This window comes from Juglans regia, chromosome 1, assembly GCF_001411555.2.
Source record: "Juglans regia cultivar Chandler chromosome 1, Walnut 2.0, whole genome shotgun sequence".
Classification (NCBI taxonomy): domain Eukaryota; kingdom Viridiplantae; phylum Streptophyta; class Magnoliopsida; order Fagales; family Juglandaceae; genus Juglans; species Juglans regia.
The window spans coordinates 11,762,336-11,778,319 of NC_049901.1; the positions used below are offsets into that span (position 1 = coordinate 11,762,336).

At 35.2% G+C, this 15,984-nt stretch overlaps 2 protein-coding genes across 2 annotated transcripts; one reads left to right on the forward strand and one right to left on the reverse strand.

The window, feature by feature from the left end:
• Positions 1–5,548: 5,548 nt before the first annotated feature.
• On the reverse strand, positions 5,549–9,250 carry LOC108996142 (GDP-mannose transporter GONST1-like). Its single transcript, XM_018971907.2, has 5 exons — positions 9,167–9,250; positions 7,951–8,105; positions 6,233–6,349; positions 5,913–6,010; positions 5,549–5,786 (listed from the first exon to the last, which is right to left on the reverse strand). The coding sequence occupies exons 1-5, from the start codon at positions 9,248–9,250 to the stop codon at positions 5,725–5,727; spliced, it is 516 nt and encodes a 171-aa protein (XP_018827452.1). The 3' UTR covers positions 5,549–5,724.
• Positions 9,251–15,022: 5,772 nt separating this feature from the next.
• Positions 15,023–15,979, forward strand: LOC118348302 (protein FAR1-RELATED SEQUENCE 5-like). The gene has a single exon (XM_035689760.1). The coding sequence runs from the start codon at positions 15,023–15,025 to the stop codon at positions 15,977–15,979; it is 957 nt and encodes a 318-aa protein (XP_035545653.1).
• Positions 15,980–15,984: the final 5 nt, after the last annotated feature.

A 15,984-nucleotide genomic window follows, 5' to 3' on the forward strand; every position in this document is an offset into this window, starting at 1 on the left:
GGTGCAAGAATTTGTTTAGAGATGGATATTTCTAAAGAGCCAATTCAAGCGTTGTGGATTGGTACCCCCCGTAACCCCCAAAGTCTTTATCAAAGTATTGAGTTCGAGACATTGCCGGCATACTGTCCAAAGTGTCATGTTCAAGGCCATAACTCCAAGACTTGTAAAGGTGAAGGCAAGAAACGTAATGTGCAGATGAAGGAACCAAAAGAGAAGGCAACGATGGAACAGGTCTGGGTTATCAAGGAATCCAAAGGTGGGAGTCTTGTTCAGAAGGGTGAGTCTAGCAAGGTGGAAGAGAGGCAGTTGATTGTGGAGGACCTTATTCCAAATGATCAAGTAAGGGAGAAATCGGATGCTGACCGTATGAATAGTGTTGAAAACAGAGGAATGGAAGCAGTTCCAACATTAGAGCAGGAAGAGGCTGATGGAGTATCGGGTTCCATAATTCAGGTGCCCATAAATCCAGTTATTGAGCAGGTGGGGCCTGGTAGATCAATGGACGTAGATTTGGAGGTGGTTGATCTTGAGGAGGGGATGTTGTTGGAACCTAAGCCGCTAGATGAAAATGCAGGTTTGTGTTCGGGAATAGACCAAGAACGTGTGGCGTCGGATTCTAAGACTGATATGGCAGGTTTGCAAATTGGGGGCATGCTTGCACCCATTATGGAATTTTTTCATACGGAAAATCTTGAAGGACGAACGCTGGAGGAGGTCTCTGTTCAGGAAGGAGATGATTCAATTTTTGAGGAGGTTGGGCGTAAGAATTATTGCTCAGATGGTCACACTTGCTCAGATTCGGACTCGGAAGGGGCAGTGGATCACTTAGCTAAAGACAAAATTGTGGTCTCGGATTCAGATTCTCAATTGAATAAGAAAAGGAAAGGGAAAGGTATTAAGCTAAGAGGTTCTTCCAGGGTCGTAAATAAGCCCGCCCGGCTTAATTTATGAAGCCATCTTTATTGTACTGGAATGCTCGGGGGATAGGTACGTCAAGAAAGCGCCTTAAAAAATTGGTATCAAAATGTCTTCCTAAAATTCTTGTTATTGTTGAGCCAATGGTAAGTAATTCCCGTTTAGATTTGTGGCGTGATTGTTTACGGTTTGATTATTGTTGTTCTAATGTTGATGACGGAGGTAAGTTATGGATGTTTTGGGTTCAAGAATTAAATCTTGTAGTTGAGTATATGGGTGATCAATTTTTGACAATTCGTATTGATAATCCTAATGTTGTCCGCATTACTTTTTATATGCGAAATGCTCCTATTTGGAGCGTAGAAGACTGTGGGATGTTTTGATGGCAGCTAATATTCACCAGTTACCTTGGATGGTGATGGGTGATTTTAATATTATTAGGAATGATTCGGAGCGCAGAGGGGGATAGCCAAGATTAGCTTTGCCTATGGAGGAGTTTAATGATTGGGTGGGTGCCTGTGGTCTTCTTGATATGCCTTTTTATGGGAATTCTTTTTCCTGGTGTAATGGTCACTCGGGGAGATCTAGGCAATGGGCGAGGCTTGATCGTTGCTTTCTTAATACAGCGGCTCTTGATATTTTTCCAGATGCTAAATTGGAATATTTATCACGTACCTCTTCTGATCATGCACCTATGTCGATTTTTTTGGACAATCAGTTTGTTACTTATGGTTATCCTTCTTTTAAATTTAAGCAAATGTGGGTATCTCATGCCCAATTTTTTGAATGTGTTTTGAATTCTTGGAAGGTGGATGTGGTTGGAGGCTCAAGCTTAAATGTGCTGATGAATAAACTTAAAAGACTCAGAATTGCTTTGCGAGAGTGGAATAAGCATATTTTTGGGAGGACGGAAATTCATATAGTAGAGCTTGAGGCTCGTATTAGGGGTTTGGAGGTCAGTCTGCAATCTGAATATATCAAAGATGTAGAGGATGATCTCGTGGTTTCACAATTGGAGCTTTCAGTTTGGTTGGAGAGGGAAGAAAAGCGTTTGGCTCAACAAGCTAAACAAGGTTGGATTCAGAAGGGAGAAGCGACATCCACGTTCTTCCGTGCGGTCAGTCGTCGTAATCATAAAGTGGTGAAAGAGATGAAACTTGCAGATGGTACTACTCTTTCCTCACCAGAACAGATCCATGACGGGGCTATTTCTTATTTCTCACAATTCCTGGAGGTTGGTTCTTGTTGTGAAGAGCCGAATCTGGGGGGTTTGGTCATTCCTATTATTTCTCAGGGTGAAAATGAATGTCTCATATTCCTTCATCCCAGGAAGTTTATGAAGCTCTTTGTCCCATTCCGGAAGATAGTAGTCCAGGTCCTGATGGGTTTGGATCGGGATTCTATCGTTCATGTTGGCACATAGTGGGTAATGAGGTTGTTGATGCGGTTTCAGAGTTTTTTCGAGGTAAGAATCTTCCGAGGTTTTTTAATGCTACTTTCTTGGTTTTAATTCCTAAAGTGGATAATCCGACAAGTTTTGATAAGTTTAGGCCAATTAGCATGTGTACCGTGTTTTACAAAATATGCACCAAAATTATGGTTAATCGTCTTTCCCCCATATTGGCAAAAATTATATCTCCTGAACAAGGAGCTTTTCTTCCGGGTTGAAGCATATTTGAGAATATTAGTATTACACAAGAAATGATCCATTCTATTAACAAGCCGGCTCATGGTGGAAATGTTGTTTTGAAGATTGACATGGCTAAAGCATATGATAGTGTGGACTGGTCTTTTCTTTTGCATGTTCTTAAAGCATTCGGGTTTTCAGATTTTTTCTGCATGTTAATTCAAAAATGCATCACTAATCCTTGGTTTTCTGTGATTATGAATGGGGTTCCCAAAGGTTTTTTTAAAGGTGGTCGGGGGTTGAGACAAGGAGATCCTATCTCTCCTTATTTATTTATTATTGTTGAGGAAATTTTTACAAGGATGATAAAAAAAAAGGTGGAAATGGGTAAGATTATTCCTTTTTACCATCCTAGGGGTACTCCCATTATTTCTCATTTACTCTATGCGGATGATATGGTACTTTTTTGTAATGGGGGAAAAAAATCCTTAAGAACTATTTCTAATGTGTTGAAGACGTACGAACAATGGTCGGGGCAAGTAGTTAGCAAAAACAAGTCCTCTATTTTTTTCTCTTCGCAGATTCCTATTTCTAGACGTCGGGCACTTCTTCGTTTCACGGATTTTACGGAAGGGACTTTTCCCTTTAAATATCTAGGAGTTCCTATTATTTCAGGAAGATTGAAAATAGCTTATTTTGATGACTTGATTGCTAAAGTTCAATGTAGATTGGAGGGATGGCAAGCCAGATTGTTATCCAGTGGGGCGCGTCTGATTCTTATTAAACATGTGCTTCAAAGTATTCCCGTTCATAGTCTTTCTATCTGAAGGACGCCTAAAGTTGTTATTGAGAAACTTAAAAAAATCATTAGCACCTTTTTCTGGAGTGTAAAAGATGGAAAAAATAAGAACAAATGGCGTTCTTGGGTGGATATTTGTAAGCCTGTCATGGAAGGTGGGATGGGTATTCGGAGCCTTCAAGATGTGCAAACATCTCTACATATGAGGTTAGCTTGGAATCTTTTGCAATGTACATCTCTTTGGTCTAATTTTTTTCATGCTAAGTATGTTGGTGATAGACATATTTCTATAGTGGATCCAAGGAAAGGGTCTATTTTTTGGAAGATGATTTTGAAAAGTATTCCTTTAGTACAAACAAATTCTAAATAGAGAGTTCGAGAGGGTAAGCTTCTTTTTTGGCATGATAAGTGGGTTGATGATGCCCCTCTTAGTCATAATATTCAGATTTCGGGTATGCCAAATCTTAAATTGGAAGATTGTAAAACTGAGTTGGGTTGGAATATGGAGATTTTTGCTCAGTTGGTTGGGCATCAAAAAGCTGAAGATATTATTATGCAATTGGGTAGGGTTAAACATGGGAAAGATATATTGATATGGCTTCCTAACGATGACGGAACTTTTTCTTCGAAGAGTGCTTGGAATTGTATTCGTTTGAGGGGACCAGATTTCCCTTGGGCAAAATGGGTTTGGCATTCTGTTCTTCCAAAAAAAAATTTCAATCACGATGTGGAAAGCCATATATGATTGTCTTCCTGTGGATGATAGAATTTGCAGAATTGGTATTCCTATTGTTTCCCGTTGTGATTGTTGTTCCAGTTATACTTATGAAGATCTGAATCATATTCTTGCGGGAGGAGATTTTGCTGAAAAAATTTGGCGTATATGTTCAGTGGTTATTGGAATTCCGTGGGTGGAAGGTTGCTCATGGAGACAGAGGGTGGAGTGTTGGTATAGGAGGGCTAAGAATTCTAATCGTCCTGGTCAACTGTTGGGTCTTCTTCCAGCAATCATCACTTGGCGGTTATGGGGCCGTCGTTGTAAAGTCCGGATGGTAGGAATAATGGAATCGGTACAACAAGTTTGGTGTTCCATCAAATATTGGGTTTCTTGGATTGCAGTTAAACTTAATAATGTTAATTTGCTCAATCGGCGTGATGAAGGTATTTTAAAATGTTTTAATATGCCGTTAAATGTCATGAGGAAAGAGATTGTCATTCCGGTAAAGTGGAATCAGCCTAAGCAAGGTTGGGTAAAGCTGAATGTTGATGGTTGTTCTCTAGGTAATCCGGGCCCTTCAGGTGCGGGAGGTATTATTCGAGATGAAAAAGGTAATCTGCTTTATGGGTTTGCTATAGCTATGGGGCATCATTCGAACAATTATTCTGAGCTAATGGGTTTACTTCATGGGCTTCGATATATTGGTTTGATGGGTTTTTTATTTGTGGAGATTGAACTAGATTCCTTGATAGTACTAAATTGGTTGAAGAATCAGAGATGTGGCTTATGGTATATGGAAGACTATTGGGATGAAATTCAGAGTCGTACAGCTGGCATTAATGTTTTATTTGTTCATTGTTATAGAGAATGTAATTCAGTTGCGGATGGTTTAGCTAAAATGGGTGCTAATGGTATTTCGGGATCATGGTTGTCTCTTCCTGAGTTGCCTCCTTCTATTAGAGGTAACATTAGACTGGATAGAGGGGGCCTCCCTTATTTACGTAGAATCCGTAGCAGTTGATAGAAAGCTATGTGAGCTGGTTGTTTGAGAGGTATGTATTTTTTTGCATTTGATCATTTCATTTCTCACTCTATGTTCGTGCAGATTTTGTTTTGCAGGTTGTTATTTTGAAGGTTTTTTTGGAGGTTTTTGTATAGTGGTTGAGTTTATTTGGTTTTGAGGCTTGGGTTTTGGTTTTATTATAATATTTGTAGCCCCCAGGCCTCGGGTTGTAACCACGGTTTTCCTCTGCCACAAGTGAGGGTTGATCAATAAAATTTGGGACGGAGTCACAATTGGACATGTGACTTTCGACTCTTCATTTAAAATATATATATATAGACATGAGAAAGAATTAGTGCAAGCATCTTCCCTCGATACAACAAACCCAGATACCCAACCCAACCCATTCCCCTATAGAGGAGAATGCAGTTCTCTCATGTAACATGGAAAAGAAATAAATAAATAAAACGGGCAGAAGCCGCAGAACAGCACTTGCAAATAAGCCAAGATCATTCCATGTTCACTCCTATTTCTCTCTTTTGATGGGAAACTGCACCACTTAACTCTCCCTGATGACTTCATAAGTGCAGCTCTCTTGTGCAATTTAGTCCAGAGTGCAAAACCAGGTTATCATGTTCAAGATATGTAACTTTTGCCACTTTTCAGGTTTGAGATCTTTCCCGCATTAATTTTGCCCTTGCAAAAATTACTCCAGCTATGAGACCTACAGAGAGCAATATTGTTTTTTTTGGTGTTTTTTTTGGGTCATGCTCAAGTGCAAGTGCTTCATGTCATGTGGCTTTTGGAAGAATATGGACATACTCAAGTAAATGACATGGACACAACTTACCGAAGAATATGCTTGCCGAGTTTTCTAAGCTGGTAGGAACTTTGAAAATAAGGATGCCAGCAATGGACAGAGGGATCTTATTCAACGACCCCACAAGGCTGCAGGAAGCAGTTCAGTGATTACAGATGTTGTATATACCATTTTATATAATTAATGCCATCTTATCTAAAATAACTATGAAAACGAATATTTTTTAAAGAAGAAAAGAAAATACCTGGTTTGGTAATGTTTTTATTTTCCTCAATTAAAATAAACAAGAAAACAAAAACAAATTTCAACCCAGAAATAACATATTACCCATCGGAATTTATTAATCTTACCTGTACGTTGTAGCCCCAGTTTGATGAAGAAACCACATAGAAGTGAAGCTGATTGCTAGTCCCAAAACTCCACTTAATGTTATTACAAACCAGAAGGTTGGCAACCTCAATAGTGGCCTGCCAAATCAATTCAACATCCAAAAGATTCAACAGGATAGAAAAGGAAAATAAAAAGATAAGAACTTTTCTCTGCATACAGTTAGAGCTTAATCAAGTCCCTCACACTGCCCAAGAGCACGTCCAGAATTCCGGTATAAAAGGTAAAGAAGTGTACAAGTTATTTGCAAAGTACGTACAATGCTTATCTAGGAGAAAAATTACTATAATCAAGGCTGATCCATCAGGTTTTCATGTTCAGGAGATGGATATAAAAGCGCACGCATTGGGATGTTTCAGCGTGAGATATATTGCAATCTGATCTCTCGTAGAAAGCAGGAATATGAAGAAAAGGTCAATGCAAAAAAGATGAATTATTGGGACTCATTACAAAATGGTTTCTCATATGCATAAAGCAGTTCGAATGTATGAGAGAAAAGAAGCAGCAGCCAAACCTTTTTTATATATAAGTGGAAGCAGCCAAACCTACCGCTCTCAAAAGGAGCAAGTATTGGAGAAAGAAAGTGGGTGGGGGGAGGAGCGAAGGGAGAAGCAAGAAAAAAAATGAATAAATGGGACAAGAATGACAGATAAAAAGAACTATTATACTTTTGAGTATCTTACACAAGATTTCTTTATTGTGGACAAGTACTACTAGGAAGGTATCACTCTATAGCCAGAATATTTCAGTATTTAGCAAATAATGGTTGGGGACTACAACGGAGGCAATAATAGATGGTGCAAGAGTTCTGGTTAATCTTGCAGTAGCCAAAAGGCACATCCAAGTTTTTAAGAAAATGCTATATACTACACTCTTACCCTACTTTTAACCAATTGTGTTGACATGACATTGTTTATCAACCTTTGAATGTATTATTATAAAAAGGAAAATTGTACATATCATACTTTCGTCCTACTTTCATCCAGCTATGATGAGGTGGCATCGCCCACCAATAAGTTTTTCTTTTAAAAAATGAGGGATGATCCAAGGGAGATAAAAGTGCCAAATTTTGAGCAGTGAGATGGGAGTATAGTATGTAGAATTACTCTTTTAAAAAATAAGGACCGATCTAAAGGCTGATCAACAATGCCACATCAATATAGTGTGATGAGGATGGGATGTGAGCCTAGTTTATAGCATAACTCAAGTTTTCTAGTCAATCTTTACTAAAATAATTAACGCTAAAAAAAGAATAGGCATACAATGTAGCAGTTCATCTGAGTACCCTTGCTATATGGCAATGCAGTTTTTCTCACTTCAACAATATCAACACAAATTTCAGATTGCATGGACCAAATAAGATGTTCATCATAAGAAAATTTTAGTTCCACAACCAAAAATACAGTATGCAAAGAAAAACCTCAAGTAAAAACTGCTTCCACCTCTGAAGACATCATCTTCAGCTTTAAAATGAATCAGTACGCTAGACGGAGTTTGTTTGAACTTCAAAGACATAGTAATGTTTATCTTATGCAAATCCCAACATCTTTAATTACCATTAGAAGAAGATTAATTCAATATGTCAGTAGCAAAATAATTGGGTACGTATGAATTACATTATATATTAGGTAGATACCATTATAGAAGACAAAAAATTCAGAAAAGTGGGGTGAAAACTCACCTTCTGGTGAGGTAATCCAACTCATTGAAAATAAAAGTTAGAAGAATCCCTAATGGCAATGATAGGGTGTTATTGAGCAAGACCATTGAAAACTCATTCAGATTTCCAGATTTGGTAACTTGCTTTGCTGTATCCACGAGCCTACGTAGAGTCAGCTGCACAAATAAAATAAAACACGTAAAAGACATCTTTAGACCAAAACTAAAAAGAAAAAGTAAATTATTGGCAAGCGGCTCAGCAGATGCACCCTTAGAATAACAAACTAACACTCCCTCCCTAGCTACTTGTTGGACACCTACAGAAATTCCTACTTTTTAAGGTAACATTACTCAACTTATGACTTGGTGAATTTGCCCTCATTGGACGGAAAAATCATGTGTCCAAAATGCTCCTAGCTAGTACTCGTGCACACCAGAGTTTTTTTATATCTAGGTGAAGCGTGCCCCTTTTCTAACAAAAAAAGAGCTCATGATAGTTGTGCAAAGATGTACAAGATGTCTAGGAAGAGAATGGATTCCAAATAACATATAAATAAAAGAGAAAAAAATGGGGGGCAGGGGAGCACAATGATATCAGTTTTTTTTTTTTTTTTTTATAAGTAATGTCGTAGTTGACATGATAATTACTCCATTTAGGGATTAGTTCCACCAACCCAATTTTTCAACGCTGCACCGCATGCTAGCCAAATGAACAATATATATGCTGGAATTTCCATTAGATTTAACCTGTGGCGGAACCAAGAATTTGTTGTAGGGGCTGAGCAAAGCTAAAACTATAATAAAATATTTTTTATTACATTTCTAAGTCAAAATAATCTATAATATCAAAATATTTTTGTAGAAGGAGCCAAGATAATTTTTTAGAGAGAGAATCAACACAATATGAGATTAATATAATCCTATTAAATAAAAAAAATAATATATATTATTTTTTTTTTAAACTTTGGGGGGGCCATGGTCCCCCTGCCCCTTAATAGGTCCACCACTGGATTTAACATTTCTAGTAAACGGAAAGGGAGGATTTAGATGTTTTAAAAATTCGAGAGTCTACTTTGATGTAATTATTAGTTTTAGAGGGACATTGTGAATTGAATGGAAGTTTAAAGGGCAAAGTGTAATTAACCCAAATAAATAAATGTAGGGGTGAAATCTTAATTCTACACCCTCCTTGGAAGTATTTTCCTGAACTAACAAGTATTATACAATTTCAACTTCACGCCATTATTGAAACCATAAGTTTGATCCACTTCAACTCTAGGTCGGTCACCAAACACATCAAATCCCCGATTGGCAAACCGCATTTCACCAATTAGATCAAACCATACGAGTCATTTCCTTCATCTAAGGTTGGCTCACCAAAAGTATAGTTGCTGTGAAATGTGCATTAATAGATATTCCGTAAATTTCTTTAAAATCTCTATGCCGACTAAATCATCAATGCCAAGCTAATGACTTTTCATAGACACCAACCTGATCCAGTACCAGCAACCATAACGTCACATAGCCATAGATGTCAACAAGAAGAATATGAAAATTGAAAACTGAAAACTAACTCCTTCCAAGAATGCGCCCCAAAGTCTAAATTTTTATTTTACTCCCTTCCTAAATTCATGCTCAGTAACATAAATTAATTCTTGCAGTTCCAATATTTACAGTTGCCTCTTAGTCGGCTTTAGCACAGCAGGTCGAGTCCTTGATCCTTTCTGCAGTAGCCTATTTTCACTTATGGTAGAACTCATTATTTGTATACAAAATTAGCTATGTTCTTCTTCTGTCCCGATTAACATTCGCAGTTTAAACGATGATATTGAGGAGTTTGAGGAATTTGATACAGGTATGTAGCATCTTTCACCTTTTCTTTTAATGTCTCTAAAGTGTATATCATATTTTGATTTGTTTAATTTATTATGCTTATTCATTTTTTTCCCTTTTGTGTAGAGCTCCTGGAAGACTTAGGAAATTCTTTAAGACCTACTTCTTTGGCAAGAGATGATTAAATTTAAGGTAGCTCACATTTTTACATCTTTCCTCAAGTTTTTTTTTCATTTAATGTAATTAATAACTTTTTATTGGAATTAACTGCTTGATTTATTTTCATACAATTGCAAGATTTGTTGAATGAACTATTAGAGTTGGTGGCTTGGTGGCAATTGGCATGATTTATAGCTATTTGTTCTAGTTGTAAAGTTTCTTATTGGATGTTCTTGCGATTTAGACTTGTAATTTGGATTTGTAATTTGAACTTGTAATTTGTGGAACTTTTGGATAATTTAGACTTTTGGAATTTGGACTTGTAATTTGTTGGACTTTTGGACTCGTAATTTAGACTTTTAGACTTATTTTATTTCATAACAGAATTTTCTTTTTGTTGCAGATTTTTTGTTTACAGTTTTGTAACAGTTACATTTATTAAAGCGGATTTTTTTCAAAGCAGATTTCTTGTTCCAGTTTTTGTTTTATAGAAAAAAAAATTTTATATAGCAGATTTTTTTTATAAAGAACATTTTTGTAAATAGTAACAGATTTTTAATAAAACAAATTTCTATAAAGCAGTTTTTTTTTTTTTAATAAACCGATTTTTTTATAACAAATTTGCATTTTATTAAAATTGGACTGGAAACTGGTACCGGTTTAGGTGGGTAATTAGTGCGAAATCAATTTTTGAAAATGCAAAATCAATACATACCAGTTCGGTCATAAATTTTGTCCAAAATCAAGCCAAACCAAACCAGTTACACTACTAATTGTTTTGTTCAATACCACACCCGGCATTAATGAGGAAGAGAGATATAGGGTTATAGGAGAGATAGCGTTTGGGCTTGTTGATAGAGTTTAGGATGTCCAAAGTATAGGGGTAGGCACATTTTTATGTAAGAATAGAGATGAACAGTAGTGTTGTTGGTATGTAAAGCATATCATCCATATCACTTAAATGGTAATATTTGATTTATTTGATTCAAATTTTAAAATTTATCTTATAAATCAAATTATGTCATGCAAATACTTTACTAAATACATTATCCATACTAACTTATAAATTTTTCGTATCTGAGTATATGGATTTCCTTGAGTCGGTTGAGATCATTCTTATCCTAAATGTGCTATCCACACCAAATTTCCGATACCACCATTATTTGTACCTCTTCCCTTCACAGGCTAGTTCTTATCTGTTTGTTTTCAAACTGCTAGTTTCTCAGCTCATAGGGAAATGAATAATGAATACCATTTTCCTTCTTCATATAAATAAGGATAATGATATTCTTACACTTCCTTTACTATAGCTTTACTATCCAGTTATTTATTTTTTTTCTTTTGTTATTTGAATTTTGATAAAAAAATCCCAGAACAAGACCTTCTTTTGTTATCTAGAAGAAAATATATCAATCAAACAATGTAATCATGTACTTTAATTAAAAATTAATTTAATTATATATAATTTTCTTTAAATTATATGATTATGTAAGTTGATTGAATTTATATTTTTAAAATTATACAAAAATATTATATTTTGAGATTTTTTATCTAGATTGAACGATCAAAAGAAAAAAAGAAAAAAATAATAAAATAATAATAAAGAAAGTGTAAGAAATCGAAAAGTACCCAAGCCGGACTCATGATTTGGTAGAACCTAGATAATTATTGAAGCGAGAGACCTTATCACGATCAACTTACACCTAATCAGCATAAGTACCTACACAACATATTTTTTAATATATTTCACAATATATATTGTAAAATAAGTATATTTTAATAAAATAATATTATTTTTACAAGTTAATTTTAAAAAATAACTTTTTTTTTTAAATATTATTATATAAAATATTATGAAAAATGACGTGTGTTTATCTTTTCATCCTGCATATACATGCACAGCAACAAACACCGTTTCTTTCGACAATTTGCAATTGGCTTCTCCTCCAAAAAGGCCATTAAATGCTATCAATCTGGCAATTATTATCTTCAATGGGTGGCATGTGATTGGCCATCGCAAATGGAAGAATTAAATAAACTAAATATATGCTTTTGTGACGCATCTCTCGTGTTAATTCCTCTCGTCATCAGGTCCTGATCACTTTCTTCCTTATGTTCAACTATATCATGTATACTGTATGTAACCTGGACCAAACTTCAATTTGCCATGCATCCTCGATCGGACTGCAGTCTTGGAGAAATTAATGCTTACTCCAATTCCTTGCAGCATCCCATCTGATGATCAACCTACCTACCTGCAGTCTGACCCGGTAAGCTTAGAAATAATATTTGAATAAAATTTTATAAATAATAATAAGATAATTTGAGGATATTTTATAAAATTTTAGAAACGTAAAGAAGTTTTTTTTTTTTAAAAATATTATAAAATTAAAATATTATTTTTTAAGATTATTTTTGTTTGATATTTTAAAAAATTAAATTATTTTTTATTTTTTATTTAAAAATTTTAAAAAATTATAATGATTAGTAATTATTTTATTTAGTACTGCATCCGGCATTGATGCTGAAGAGAGATAAAGGATTTTAGGAGAGATAGGGTTTGGGCTTGTTGATAGGGTTTAGGATGTCCAAAATATAGCGGTGGGCACATTTTTATGTAAGAAGAGAGATAAACAGGAGTGTCCTCGGTATATAAATTATATCACTCACATCATTTAAATGGTAAGATTTGATTTATTTGATTTAAATTTTAAAATTTATCTTATAAATCAAATCTTGTCATGCAAACACTTTACTAAATGATACCAACTTATAAATTTTTCGTGTCTAAGATGAGTATATGAATTTCCTTGAGTCGGTTGAGTTCATTCTTGTCCTAAATGTGTTATCCACACCAAATTTCCGATTTCACCATTATTTGTACATCTTCCCTTCACATGCTAATTCTTATCTTTTTGTTTTCAAACTATTAGTTTCTCAACTCATAGGGAAAGGATTAATGAATACCATTTTCCTTCTTCACATAAATAATGATAACGGTACCGTTGCACTTGCTTTACTACACATTCACTATCTAATTATTTATTTTTTTCTTTTGTTATTTGAATTTGGATTAAAATTTTCAGAACATGGTCTTCTTATATAATTTAGAAGAAAATAAATTCAATCAATCAACGTAATTATGTAATTTAATTAAAAATTAATTTTTTAAAAATTATTTGATTACATTAATTGATTGAATTTATTTATTTTTAAATTATACAAGAATGTTATGTTTTGAAATTTTTTTATCTAGATTGAACTATCAAAAGAATAAAAAAATAATTGTAAAGAAAGTGTAAGAAATCGAGACCAAGCCGAACTCATGCTTTGGTATCAATCTGTCAAGGGTAGTGATAGCTATCCTATTCCTATCTATCTATTTCTACATTTAAGTTTTTTATATTTTTTTAAGTATTTTTTTTATCCTATTTCTCTCGTCATTAGGTCCTCATGACTTTCTTCCTCGTGCTCAACTATATCATGTATACTGTATGTAACCTGGACCAAACTTCAACTTGTCATGCATCCTCGATCTCAGACTGCAGTCTTGGAGAAATTAATGACTGCTCCAATTCCATGCATCCCATCTTACCTCCACCATAGCATATATATATATATATATATATAGAGGATTTCATTGTGCTGACCAAAATTCTTAGAATTTAGACCCGAGATTGTTTTATGATTCTCGGCTCCTCCTGCCGTTATTATCCTTCCCTCCTTCATTATTATTTCTTTTCCAGAGGCGCTTCGATACGGTCGGGCTGCAATTCAGCCAAAAACAACCCTCCATTCATCTATTGCCACGTAAAAAAAAACACCTTAAGAAGATCGAATACACCCCACCACAGAGAAGCACTTGAGAAAAACACCCAATGCGTATGTGCTACAGTCCGATGCCTTCTCATTTGCACCGTCCACTGTCTTCTCTTTGCCTCTGCTCTGGTCGATGCCCTCAGTCTAACGCCGACGCAAGCATCTCAGTCTGACGCCGACGCCGACTCAACCATCTCAGTCCAACACCGACGTTGACGTAGCTCAAATCGCACCATTCTCTTCCTTGATGTCCCTCCCTTCCTTTACATTTGCACAACCCCTCTCTTCCCCTCTCTCCCTCGTTGCCGCTATTTGCACCTCCCGAATCTCAGTCCCACGCCGACGCCAATGCAAGCAGTTCTCCACAGTGATTTTTCATGACTGATACTCAGGTATGATACCTGTTTGATTAAATGTCACAAATGGCTCTAAAGCATTTCACAAAGAGCTGTATTTGTCTGATATTGACTCTATTATTTGTGTAACTTAATCCATCGTATGGTCTTGTGATACCCAATTATAAAGAAAGTTTTAGGAAACATGAGTCACGTAGCAATCTATGCATATGTATGCAGCACATGATATATATTTGGAATGTTAGGCAATGCTAAATTGGTTAAACCAGATTTTCTTATTCTTGTATTGCCTATATTGTTTAATTAGTGTTATGTTGCTCGTTTCTTGGTGTGTTGCTCTTTTTTTTTCTGATTTTGTTTAATCAGTGATCATTAAGTGAGGCTTTGCTTCATAAATTGGAAACCATACATTTGTATTGTATTTATTTTGGGAGATTTGTGGAGGGTCTCCACATAGGAAACACATCATGTTCTAACCACATCATGCTAGTTGTGACTGAGAAAAGGGGCACACCAAACATATGGTGTTGTCTTTATTTTTTGTTGTCTTTTTTTTTTTTTACTCAAGCATTGGTATGGTGTTGTATTTTTTTTTTTTTTTACTCAAACATGGTATGGTGTTTTTTTTACTCAAGCATGGTATGGTGTTGTATTTTTTTTTTTTTACTCAAGCATGGTATGGTGTTGTCTTTTTTTTTTTTTTAATCACAAGCATGGGTATGGTGTCGTCTTATTATTATTATTTTTTTTTACTCAAGCATTGGTCTTATCAATAGTACTAAAATTGTACAAAGTGGTTGTTTTGAATAACTATTGAATTTATAATTTGGTGGATTTGTATGAAAGAAACAAATTTCTTGAGTTGATAGTGATGAAGTTGAGCATGAAAGTGTAGATGGACAATATGATATCAATGTTGAAGATGGGATGAATGTTGAAGATTATGTGAATGTCGAAAATTATGTGAATGTTGAAGATTGTGTGAATGTCGAAGATGGGGTGAATGTTGAAGATGGAGTTAATGTTGAAGAACGAGTGAATGTGGAAGATTCAAGTAGTGGTCCTTTGGAACCATTCATTGCCATGATATTTGACGATGTGGAAGACGCCCAATCGTTTTACAAGGCATATGTAAGACATAAAGGTTTTGCAATTCGGACTAATCATACTCGGCTGTTGAAAGATGATAAAAAACTTTGTGCAATAGATTATGTTTGCACAAGAGAAGGATTTCGACGGGTAACTCAGAAAGAAAAAGAACGAAAAGTTCCTGAACTTGCTGAGACAAGGATTGGATGTAAAACAATTATGGGAATAAAAAAAGATGGTGAAAAGTGGATAGTCAACAAACTTGTGATTGGACATAATCACATTTTACTTACACCGAGGAGTACTAGTTTGCTCCGTAGAAATAGGAAAGTTACAAAAGTCCAAAAAAAACTGATTATGACTTTGAATGACTCTGGTGTACCAACAAGAAAGATTATGTCAATGTTGAGTAAAGAATCAGGTGGTAACTTCAATGTTAGCTCTATTGGCAAGGATGTTGAAAATTACTTAGGAAACAAAAGGAGAAAAGTATTTGAAGAGAGAGATGCACAAATGTTATATTCTTACTTTCTTGAGCGACAACTCACAGAACCTGAGTTTGTGTACTTCATGCAAATTGATAAGGATGGATGTATTGGAAGTTGTTTTTGGGCTGATGCGCGGTCAAGGACTGCATATCAGTATTTTGGAGATGTTGTTACATTTGATGCCACGTACCTGACCAATATTTATAAGATGTCGTTTGTGCCATTTTTCGGAGTTAACCATCATCATCATACCATAATGTTTGGTTGTGCCTTGTTAGTTAATGAAACAGCAGAATCATATACATAGTTATT

Coding starts and splice junctions, on each gene's coding strand:
- LOC108996142 (XM_018971907.2), bottom strand. CDS start 9,250: ATGCGGTTTGCCAATCGGGGATTTGATGTGTTTGGTGACCGACCTAGA. Junction 8,106..9,166: donor CTTATGGTTTCAATAATGGC/GTGAAGTTGAAA, acceptor TTATTTGTGCAG/CTGACTCTACGTAGGCTCGT. Junction 6,350..7,950: donor TTGGATTACCTCACCAGAAG/GTGAGTTTTCAC, acceptor TTGATTTGGCAG/GCCACTATTGAGGTTGCCAA.
- LOC118348302 (XM_035689760.1), top strand. CDS start 15,023: ATGAATGTTGAAGATTATGTGAATGTCGAAAATTATGTGAATGTTGAA.